The sequence below is a fragment of the Enhydra lutris genome, unplaced genomic scaffold (assembly GCF_002288905.1).
Source record: "Enhydra lutris kenyoni isolate GAN:26980312 unplaced genomic scaffold, ASM228890v2 scaffoldscaffold1, whole genome shotgun sequence".
In the NCBI taxonomy this organism is placed as follows: domain Eukaryota; kingdom Metazoa; phylum Chordata; class Mammalia; order Carnivora; family Mustelidae; genus Enhydra; species Enhydra lutris.
In genome coordinates this window covers 14,586,251-14,598,763 of record NW_019154085.1, presented here as the reverse complement: position 1 = coordinate 14,598,763, position 12,513 = coordinate 14,586,251, and the positions used below count along the sequence as shown (strand labels likewise).

The 12,513-nt window shown below is 35.1% G+C and overlaps 1 protein-coding gene across 1 annotated transcript in view; it reads left to right on the top strand.

The window, feature by feature from the left end:
* LOC111143721 (islet cell autoantigen 1 like) overlaps positions 1-12,513 on the top strand; it is a 71,179-nt gene that overhangs the window by 49,073 nt on the left and 9,593 nt on the right. Inside the window, exons 11-12 of the mRNA XM_022497552.1 lie at positions 5,286-5,360; positions 11,233-11,487. Coding sequence (XP_022353260.1) covers positions 5,286-5,360; positions 11,233-11,487 — 330 coding nt within the window. The remainder of the gene's footprint in view (positions 1-5,285; positions 5,361-11,232; positions 11,488-12,513) is intronic.

Below are 12,513 nucleotides of genomic sequence, written 5' to 3'. Positions count from 1 at the left end.
TTTGAGCTTCATCCATGACACAACTTGTGTTGGTACTTCCTTTTTATTGCTTAATCCATTGTATGGATGTCCAGAAACTTTGATATATAGTATTTTCATTATAATCTGATTTAAATTGTTTTTAACTTTTCATTATATCTTTTGTCATCTATGGCCATGAGTGATTTTAAATTGCGTTTCTAAAATTGGCAAATTAAGGGGATACTGAAATTAACCTTTTTGTCATTGATTTTTTAACTTAATTTCATCATGGTCAGAGAATATATCCTTGTCATACCGATTCTTTGAATTATTGGGACACTGTCAATGGACTAAGAAGTGGACAGATTTTCTAAATATTCCATGGGCTTGATGTGTTCTCTAATCATTGAGTGCAGGAGCCTACATATCTGTTACATCAAGCTAATTATTTGTGCTGCTTTAAGTCTTTTATAGCTTTACTAATTTTTTATTTACTTAATATATCAGTAATTGAGAAATGTACTTTGAAATCTCTGCTACTGAAGTGGGTTTTCATTCTTCCTGCACTTTTTCACTTTATATACTTTGAGGATTTTGGAGTGATTTTATTTATTTGAGAGAGAGAGAAAGAGAGTATGGGAGCAAAAGAGCACAAGAAGGGACAGCAGCAGAGGGAGGAGAAGCCGACCTCCTGCTGAGCAGGGAGCTCAATGCTGAGCTCACTACCAGGGCCCTTAAATCATGACCTGAGCCAAAATCAGCCACCTAACTGACTGAGCCACCCAGGAACCCCTTATTTATTGTAGAGAGGGAAGGAGCACAAGTGGGGGTAGGGGCAGAGGGAGAGAATCTCAAGCACACTCCATGCTGAGCACAGAGCCTGACCCAGGGACCAATCTCATAACCCTGAGAACATGACGAGTTGAAACCAAGAGTTGGACACTCGACTGAGCCACCCAGGCACCCCAGTTTAGAATTCTTATATCTGTTCAGCAAATTAATCTGTTAATAATATAATGACCCCTTCTGTCCCTAATATTACTTCTTGGCTTATAGTTTCCTCTATATGACATTAACTTAGCTTAAGTAGTTTTATTTTTGTTAGTATTTGCTTTGTATACCCTTTTCTGTACTTTTAGTTTCAACTTTCCCATGTTCTTATATCTTAGGTTATGTCTCTTATAAATAAAATTAAGCTGGATTTTTTTTAAAGGCCCCATACATCAGTTTGTCATTCTTTTATTTGATGAATTTAGTCCATTTACATTTATTGCCATGATTTATATTTGGACTTGTACTTTCTGTTTTCTCTTTGTTTTGTTCTTCCACTCCATTCTCTTGTCCTCTGTTTGGCCTTACTTTGGATTGATTAAGATTTTATTATTTGTTTTTGAAGATTTCTTAGTCCTTTTTTTCCCCCCATGTACTAGTTTGGAATTTACACATTTTATTTGTTTTTCGTGGTTTCCCTTGAATTTTATCATGCAACTTTAACCAACTGAGCCACCCAGGTGTCCATATCATTCATACTTGAAATAAAGGCTAGGTTTATGACTATCTCAGTATTCCCAAAACATTACAAAGATCTTAAACTAAATCCAGTCACTCCCATCTCACTTCACCAACTATTATTCTTCAATGTTTTATTTCTCTTTTTGTGAGTCCCCACAAAGCAATAAAAAATATTTTTGTTTTATGAAGAAATGTTATTTATATTTTACCAGTATTTTTTCTTTGTTATTATTTCTTCATATATTTCAGATCTTCATTGTGACCTCATTTTCCTTTTCTGTAACTATAGCTTTTAGTTTTGGAAGTTATTAAAGATGCCATGGTGGTAAACTTGGCTTATGTTTGCAAATAATTGTTATTTCTTATTTTTGAAAGACAGTTTTGCTTAGTAAATAATTTTAGGTTGGTTGGTATTTTGTTTCACCACTTTGTAAATATTGTTATATTGTTTTCTGTTTTCCCTGGGCTGTTGAGAAATCTTCTATTAGTCTAATTATTTAGTAAATTTGGTTTTTCTTTCAGGCTGCTTTAAGGATATGCTGTTCATTTTGGTGTTCCTGCTGTTTCAGTACCATGTGTCTAAATGTGCAGGTTTTTAAAAATTTTTCATCTTTCATAGTGTAAGTTGTATTTCCTGTAACTGTGTCTTTTATTAGTTCTGGAAAATGTTCAGCCATTATCTTCTTTTTCTATATATGATAAATATGCATACATCCACCATTATCTTTTAAAATATTGCTCCTCCATTTTCTCTGTTTTCTCCTCTGGAACCTCAGTAAGCTTATGTTGGACCTTTTCATTCATCTTTCATATCTTTTGTCCTCTCTTTCATATTTTCCATCTCCTTTCCTTCTGTTCTTCGGGTCTAGGTAAGTTCTTCAGGTCTGTTTTTCACTAATTTTCCATTCCCCAAACTCTATTTCCTGTAGCTTACCAAAATTTCCATGGTGTGTGACTGTGAGTCACCCATTCTTTCCCTGCCCTCAAACTCTTACTGTCTTCTTCACTTCCTTCTCTAGCCACCTCCAGAATCTCTTTCTCATTCCTAGATTTTTCTAGAGTTCAACTGAAATCTTTATTGATAGTCTATTTTTTTATCTTCTGTAGTTTTAAACCATCTTTATACTATTTGAACTTAGAACCTAATTTATCCTTTGCTTCCTTATCTTAAAGCTAAATAACACTGAATTCCTTATACCTTTCTTTTGATTTTGTTTTTCTTTTGACTACTTTGGTTGGTTTAACTTTTTCCATTTTCTTTTGTACTATCTCAAATTAAGCATCAAATTTTAAGAAGAGTGTAGTAGAGATATTACTACCTTGTCCTTAGATGTATTACACCTTCTAAGCTCACTGTATAGCAGCAACACTATTCATGTTTTATGTAGGAGACATTTAGGTTTCATTATCTTTTTAAAAGGTGTCCTTGATATAGTTGAAGACGTCAAAATCTTGGGCTTTTTTTTTTTTTCTTCCTTTCTTTTTTTCTTCCTGGTCTATGTGTTTATATTGAGTTGCAGATGAGGTACAGATGAATTATGTGGGAAACTGGGTCCCAGATTAATGATAGGGCATAACTTGTCTCAGTATATACCCCAAACTTGGAGATCTTTTATTTATTTATTTATTTATTTTTAAAGATTTTATTTATTTATTTGACAGACAGAGATCACAAGTAGGCAGAGGCAGGCAGAGAGAGAGGAAGGGAAGCAGGCTTCCTGCTGAGCAGAGAGCCCGATGCGGGGCTCGATCCCAGGACCCCAGGATCATGACCTGAGCCGAAGGCAGAGGCTTTAACCCACTGAGCCACCCAGGCGCCCCTTATTTTTTTTTTAAACAACTTTTTGCCTGGGGAGCTTTGGGAGTATGCTGTCTTTTAGCACATTTGTTTGATCTTTGCCTTCATATGAAATTACTACTAGTCTTACTTTGGTGAAGGTGAGGAATGCAGAGAAGCTGTTTACAACTATGCACGTAAAATAAATATCTGTTGTCCAGAGACATGGAGAACATGCAGAACAAAATATAAAATAGACTTTCAGAGAATACAGAATTAGACACACATCCACTAGGAAAGGGCTAGGCTTCTAAATGTGAAAACTTTTCTTTAATTGAGGTATAAATGACATACTAGTTTCAGATTTATAACATAATGATTTGATATTTGTATACAGTGTGAAAGAATCACCACAATAAGTCTAGTTAACACCCATCACCATACAGTTAGAAAATTTTTTTTCCTGTGATGAGAACTTTTAAGATTTACTCATTCAGCAACTTTCAAGTATGCAATACAGTATTATTAACTAGTCACCATGTTATATTACATATCTTTTATTTATTTTATAACCAAAAGTTTATACCTTTGACCCTCTTTACCTATTTTGCCTACCTCCCCCATCCCCTGCCTCCAGCAACTACCAAATCTGGTCTGTCTGTGAGCTTGGCTTTTGTCTTTTTGTTTTTTAAATTCTACATATAAGCAAGATCATGCAGTATTTGTCTTTCTCTGTCTTACTTATTTCACATGGCATAATGTTTATAAGGTCCATCCATGTTGTTGAAAATAGCAAGATCTCATTTTTTAATGGCTGATTAATATTTTACACACACACACACACACACACACACACACACACACCACATTTTCTTTACCCATTTATCCACTGATGGACACTTGGGTTGTTTCTATGTCTTGGTTATTGTAAATAATACCACAGTGAACATGGGGGTACATATATATTTTTGAGTTGGTGGTTTTTGGGTTCTTTTTTTTTTTTTTTTTTTTTCATATAAAATACCCAGAAGTGGCACTGCTGAATCATTTGGTAGTTCTATTTTTAATTTTGGGGAGAACCTCCATACTGTTTTTCATAGCAGATGTACCAGTTTACCTGGAATGTGAAAACTTTTAACTTTCAAGGGGACATAGATGTAACAAAGGACCTGAATACTTATGGGTATTATAAAGTTATTTGTGTGTGAATTATACATATTGTATTACAGATCTTTCTCAACTTTAGATGGGATTATGTTCTGATAAACCTATTGTAAGTTGAAAATATAAGTCGAACACCTCAAACTATTGAACACTGTATGTTAATTATACTGGAATTAAAATAAAAAATTAAAAAATACCATAAGATATTTACTTTCTGTACCAAAAAAGGGCAAATATCATAAGTCAAAATGCACCTAATATATCTAACATAAGAACATCATAGCTTATCCTGGCTCAGAACACTTCTGTTAGCCTGCAGGTGGGCAAAATGATCTACCACAAAGCCTAATTCATAATTAAGTATTGAGTATCTCATATAATTTATCGAATACTGAAACTGAAAACAGGATGGTTTTATGGGTACCGAAGGTTGTTAAGTGTATCATTTGTTTATCCCGTGATCACATGGCTGACTGGGAGCTGCAGCTCGTTGCTTCTGCCCAGCATCACAAGAGAATACTGTATTATGTCTCACTAGCCTGGGAAAATATCAAATTCAAAATCTGAAGTACAGTTTCTACTAATTATCTCCTTTGCATCATTATGAAGTCAAAAAATTGTAAGTCAAACCAGTGTAAGTCCGGAACCATCTATGCACACAAATATACATGTATACACACATACATATACTCCTACACACAAATGTGATTTTTATATGTAGTTCTTTAAATTTTTACATCTCCATTTTATATGTATTATAAACTGATGTGGTCAATTGCACACTTAGGCCAGATTATTATAAAATATTATAGTAAGTAAGCATGCTAAATTTCTACTTATTCAGCTTATCTTTTATGTGATTTTATTTCAGTAGCCGAAGGTTACAAGGAAAAGCATTTTCAAATAAGAGAGTTTGAAGCACCTCAGTTTTCTCATTCTGAAAATGGTAAGAAATGGTAATTTCATTATATATATGGATAGTTTATTATTTAAAATTCTTTAGTTTTAATTTAATAATTATTTCCTTAACATTAAAACCTGTTTCGGTCTCTACACAGGGATGCAACCCTTTACTTCTATTTTATAGCACATATCAATGGAAATAAAGTCATTATTTGTTTTATATGTCTGAGCTCTTGTCCAAATGTATCTGTGTAACTGTGAGGACTGGGAGGACAGTGTCTGTCATCCAGCAGTTGTAGACACTCTGTAAATACACTTCGAATATCTTTATGTTGCACATATTTTTTTCCCACTATGTTACCTGTCTTTTGTCTTTTCATGTAGTTGTTTCTTGCCATGAAAATTTAAAAAATAATTTTATGTAGTCAAATTTATTAATCTTTTATTAGACCTTGATTTTTGTCATATGTAAAACCCAAGTTAGAGTTTATTCATGCTGTCTTCTAGTATTTGTATACTTTTATTTTTTACATTTATATCTCTAATTCACTTAGAGCTTTTTTAGCCATATGGTACTAGCGATGGCTTAAATGTGATTGTTTTGCAGGTGGATATCCTTTATCATTTTTTTGAAATGCTGTCTTTGCCATAGGAATTTGAGATAACTTCCAATCATATACTAGATTTCTGTATGTACTTGGGTCTGTTTCTGGACTCTCTTTATTTTTCCTTGATGTGTGCATGTACCAGTGCCACACTGTTTTAATTACAGAAACTTTCTTTTGTGTTTTCACATTTGATAGGGCTAGTATCCTTTTCATTATTTTCTTAGTTATTCTTTCATGTTTATTTTTCAATATAAGCTTTATATCATATTGTCTATCTCCATAAAAAGGCTCATTGTTCCTTTTATTGTGGTCACATTTAATGTGGAAAACTGACAGTTTGATAGTGCTTAGACATCCGACCCAGAAACAAGGGAGATTTTTCTATTTGTTGAAATTTCCTTGTGTATCTTTTATATGTTTTTTTTTTCATATAGGATTTGAGCAGTTCTTATTATTTCTAAGTATTATATTTTTTGTTGCCATTATAAATGAGGTTTTCTTTTCATATGTATATTTATACTTTTCATATACATATATATGTGTATATATATGTGTTTTACATACATATGTATGTGTAATATATATCTATTTTAAGTAATCTTTATGCCCAATATGGGGCTCTAACTCACTACCATGAGATCAAGAGTTGCATGTTGTGTACCAACTGAGCCAGACAGGTGCCCCTTTTCTATTATATTTTTAACTGGTTATTGTTTTGTGCACATAAATGCTATTAATTTTTGCATGTTAATACTATATGCTGCTACCGTGCTGAATTTTTTTAATTTGGGTTAGTTTTATCATTGATTGTCTAGGGTTTTCCAGGTATACCAACATGTCGTTTGCAAACAGAGATAACCCTGTTCTTTCTTTACCAATTCTTTTTACTATAATTGATTTCTTTGGTTTAATTGCCTTGGTTACTACCTCCAGAATGATGTTAAATAGTGGTGAGCATTTCCTGATTTTAATGGGAGTTCCTGTAATGTTTCTGAATGAATTAGGATGTTGGCTTTTGATATGTGGTGTATGTTTTATGAAGTTAAAGAAGAATCCATACACTTCTAATTTCTTAAGAGCTCTTATGAGGAATCGTTGTTGAATTCTGATAACAGCTTTCTCAGTATCTATGCCAGTAATTATTTTTCTTCTTTGATGTGTTAATATGATGAACTGTATTAATAGGTTTCCTGATATTATACCATCCTTCATTCCAGTTATAAGTCCAGCTTTGTCATTGTGCATTAATTTGCTGATATTTTATTTACTATTTGTACATTGTTGTTGATTTCCCTGTGAAAACATTTAGGCCTGGTACCTTTTTGTGTTTTCTTCTCTATGGAAATTGGTCTGTTTAACCTTTTCTTATGTACTGGGATCAATTTTAATAAGTTTTATTTTTATCAAATTACTCATTTTGTCTAGATTATCAGATTTATTTGCATAGACTTGTATAAAATCTCTTGATTATTTAACAGCTTTATGGAGATAATAAGTTTTAAAAAATTACCAGTTCTAAATGCAAAATTCAGTAATTTTTAGTAAATTTATAGAGTTGTGCATCTATAACCACACTTAATATTAGAATATTTTTGAAAATTCTCTCATACTTGTTTACAGTCCTCACTCTCAACTCTCAGGCCTAGGAGAATACTAATCTCTATAAATTTCCCTTTCCGGGGCCCCTGGGTGGCTCAGTGGGTTAAAGCCTCTGCCTTCGGCTCAGGTCATGATCCCAGGGTCCTGGAATCGAGCCCCGCATCGGGCTCCCTGCTCAGCGGGGAGCCTGCTTCCTCCTCTCTCTCTCTGCCTGCCTCTCTGCCTACTTGTGATCTCTGTCTGTCAAATAAATAAACAAAAATTAAAAAAATAAATAAATAAATAAATAAATTTCCCTTTCCTAGAGTAAAATTGTACAAAAGGTAGTCTTTTGTGTTTGGCTTTAGATGTATTCCATTAAGCCTAATGTTTTTCTAGATTCATCCATGTTGCATACAGCAGTAGTTCATTTACTTTTTTTTTTTAATTTAATTTATAATTTAATTTTTAAATTATAAAATACACATAAAATTTACCATCCTGTTTTAAGTGTACAATTCAGTGATACTACATACATAATATTATGCAAGCATCACCAACATTCAGCTCTATAACTCTTTTCATTATAAAACTGAAAGTCTGTATCCATTAAATGATAATTCCCCATCCCCCCCACCTCTGCCCAGCCCAACACCCAACATTCTCCTTTCTGTCTGATTTTGACATTCCAAGTATGTCATGTATGTGGAATCATACAGAACTTGTCTTTTTCTGACTAGCTTATTTCACTTAGCATAATGTCCTCAAGGTTCATCCAATAGTGGTGTATTGCAGAATTTCCTTCCTTTACAAGACTGAATATTCCATTATATGTATATGCTGCATTTTGTGAACTCTGATTCCTTACTTTAAAAAAAAAAAGATTTATTTTTTTATTGGACAGAGAGAGATCACAAGTAGGCAGAGCAGCAGGCAGAGAGAGGGGGAAGCAGGCACCCCGCTGAGCAGAGAGCCCAATGTGGGGCTCCATCCCAGGACCCTGAGATCATGACCTGAGCCGATGACAGAGGCTTAACCCACTGAGCCACCCAGGTGCCCCAAGATTCCTTATTTTTTATTCATGATTGTATTCCATTGTATGGATATACTACATTATATTTATCCATTTACCAGTTGATGAACATTTGATTATTTACGTTTTTTGGCTATTATAATATTGTTGCTATGATCATTCAAATACTTCTCTGAGTATGGACATAAGCTTTCATTTTTCTTTGTTAGAGTCCTAGGAATGGAATTGCTAGGTTGTGTGGTAAGTTGAGTATATCTTTTTAAGGAACTGTCAAATTATTTTTTTAAAAATGGCTCTACTACTATTTCATTCCCGCTAGCAAAGAATGAGGTGTCTAGTTTTTCCACTTCTTTGTCAACATGCGTGTTGTCTCTTTAAAATGTACATTTTAGGGACGCCTGGGTGGCTCAGTTGGTTAAGCGGCTGCCTTTGGCTCAGGTCATGATCCCAGCGTCCTGGGATCGAGTCCCACATCAGGCTCCTTGCTCGGCAGGGAGCCTGCTTCTCCCTCTGCCTCTGCCTGCCTCTCTGTCTGCCTGTGCTCGCTCACTCTCTCTCCCTCTGTCCCTGATAAATAAAATCTTTAAAAAAAATTTTTTTTAATGTACATTTTAGTACTTTTAATTTGTGGCTTTAATTTGCATTTCTCCGGTGATTTATGATGTTGAGTATCTTTTCCATGTTTATTGGACATTCATATATCTTCTTTGTTGACAAATCTATGAAGACCTATTTGCCTATTTTTATTTTTTTATTAACATATAATGTATTATTAGCCCCAGGGCTATTTGCCTATTTTAAAATTGGGTTATTTACCTTATTATTAAGTTGCAAGATTTCTTTATTCTTTTTTTTTTTAAGATTTAATTTATTTATTTGACAGAGAGATCACACTAGGCAGAGAGGCAGGCAGAGAGAGAGGGGGAAGCACGCCCCCTGCTAAGCAGAGAGCCCAATGCGGGGCTCGATCCCAGGACCCTGAGATCATGACCTGAGCTGAAGGCAGAGGTTTTAACCCACTGAGCCACTCAGGCACCCCAGATTTCTTTATTCTTGATGCAAATTCTTTGTCAGACATATGACTTGTAAATATTTTATCCTAGTCCTCTTATTTTCTGAATTTTGCCTCTTAATGGGGTGAAGCCTCTGCCTTCAGCTCTGATCATGATATCAGGGTCCTGGGATCAAGTCCCACATCAGGCTCCCTGCTCATTGGGGAGCCTGTTTGCCCTCTCTCTCTGCCTACTTGTGATCTCTGTCAAATAAATAAATAATAAATCTTTAAGAAAAAAAAATTTTGCCTCTTAAAACACAAAATTTTAAAAATTTTACAAAGTTCAACTTACGCTTTTCCTTATGTGTTCTTTTGGTATCCTGTCTAGAAACTCTTCATACCCAAAGTTACAAAGATTTTCTCTTATGTATTCTTCTTGAAGTTTTATAATTTTAGCTCTTAGATGTAGGACTATGATCAATTTGAGTTAATTGGTGTTTATGGTGTGAGGTATGTCTTTTAATTTTTGTTTTTTGTTTACTGCATATGCACATCCAGTCGTTCCTGTACCATTTATTGCAAGGACATTTCTTACTCCATGGAATTTTCTTGGCATTTTTGTTAAAATCTAGTGACCAAAGAAAAAAAAAAAGGTTGTGTTTCTGGATTCTAGTTTCTGTTCCACTAATCTGTATATCTGTCCTTGACAGAACCATATTGTCTTGATTATTGTGGTTTTATAGGAAATTTTTGAAATTTGGTGGTAGTAGTCCCATAGCATTGTTCTTTTTTCAAAATTGTTTTGTCTATTCTAACTCCTTTGCATTTCCATAAAAATTTTACAATCATCTTGTCAATCTCTATCCAAAAAAGCCTACTGGGATTTTGATAGAAATTATGATGAATTCATACATGAATGAATTATGAATCATGTAGAATATGAATTATGTTGAATTCATTTGGAGTCAGTTGCCAGCTGGACAATATTGATTCTTCCCATTTATGAATGGGGGGATTTTTTCTTTATCTTTGACTTTCAATGATTTGCCTATGATGTATCTAGATATAGATCTCTTTATATTGATTCTGCATGGGTTTTATTACTCTTGATGAATGAGTACATTAATGTTTTCAAGAAATTTGAGGATTATTATCCATTTTTCCCCAAACGGCCCCATCCTTTTGTGACTCAAATCAGAGTCTCATCTTATGACTGTGGTCTTTTTATCTGGGTGGCAAATGGGAGCTTCCACTGCCCACACTTAGCCAAGTAACTGAAAACAGGATATGAAATGCTGACATCCTACCCCTCCTAAGAACATAACTGGGGGGAGAAGGGAGCCTTGTGTTTTTGGCCACACAGGTGTAGAGTAGAATTTCCATTGTGCTGAATTGGAAGGAGGGTAGGAAGGGAATGATTCTTAGTTCAAATACCATTAGAAGTCTTAGTCCAAGACTTCTAATAGATTGTCTTGAATAAATGTTTCCGCATGTGTGTCCTTGGAACAATTTCTAGAGACTAGACTATCCAATTAGAAATAATTTCTCATAAACTTCCAATCAGTTTAATTGTTCATTATAAATTATGTTAAAAAACTTTCAAAAATTAATGTATGAGAACAATGAAACAAATTTGATTTGCCCTATGTTCTACTCTCATTTCCTTGAAAAGAAGCCTTCTCTTTTTATGTTCATTCAACAGTTGTAAAAGATTTCCCGATAGATTCACTGGAAGATGATTTTGAGAAGGAATTCTCATTTCTCAACAACCTCCTAAGTCCTGGTTCTTCAAGTACTGGTGAATTTACCCCAGAATGCCAGACTGCCTTTGGGAGCCCTGGGGCCAGCTTCACGTCACGGGAGCCTGCTGTGGGGTCAGAGCCTCTTGCTCATTCCTCACGATTCCTTCCTTCACAGCTTTTTGACCTTGGCCTTCATGCTGCTGGAGCTTTTAACAGTAAGTGCCTATGAAACATTTAGACACTCATGACTTAATTTATATTTGTGAAGCAAAACTGTGTGTATGTAGATGCTAAAATCAATAAAGATATTGATTTAACTTTGGTACCACCAGGCAAAATCTGTGTCTCACCCATCAACTGCAAAAGTAACAAGTATTACCACCAGTACTTCCGTCATTACCATGACCGGAGTATATCGATCGACAAAGGCAAAACAAGGGCTGCTTTCCTGCCACCTCTGTCAAACCCACTTTGTACACTGACTTTCTCCAGAGTCTTCTCTACATAGAAAATCTGGGTCTTATTTTAAACCCTTGACGGGCTAAGTTACTCTTGCCTAGGGCAGGTGATACCGTTTCTTCCCTCTAGCAAATCTCGGTGTGTTCTCTCCCCATGGGTTCAGAGCAGACAAGGATAGTTCCACAGCAGCCTCCTGGGCAAGGCAGCAGGACTGGAGGATGGTGGCAGAAAGTGGGGAAGGGTGTTTTTCTAAGGGTCACCTGCTTTGTTTCTATGTCAGGAACTCCCTCTACTGACCTACTGTCATACCAGCCTGTGTCCAACCCAGCACCTTCAGAGTCCTTTTGCTCCCCACTTCCATATTGGTTGCTAAGTACTGCCAGTTCTGTTTCGAAAACATGTCTCCAGTTTCACATTCCTCTTCTCCATTTCTATTACCAGAGGCATTTAGAGCCTTATTTGGCTTCCTGGGCTGCTGCTAGAGTCCTCCTACCAGGCTGTCCAAATCCCAGGTCACCTGCCAGGCTTCCCCCAGAGTTCATTCTCTAAGACGCAGACACTGATGTCAGACTCTGCTTACATTTTTTTAAAAAATGAAGAAACATGGGCTCCAGGATAAAACTTGTGCCTGTATGTCCACTCCTCTCTCTTAGCTTACATCAAAATACTTAGCCACTTTCTATAACTATATTGACTAATTTTCAGATCCCTGTGAAACATCATTTCTTGTGTTGCTGCTTTCGTTTATGGTGTTCAGTAATGGAGCACAGACTTGAGCCCGT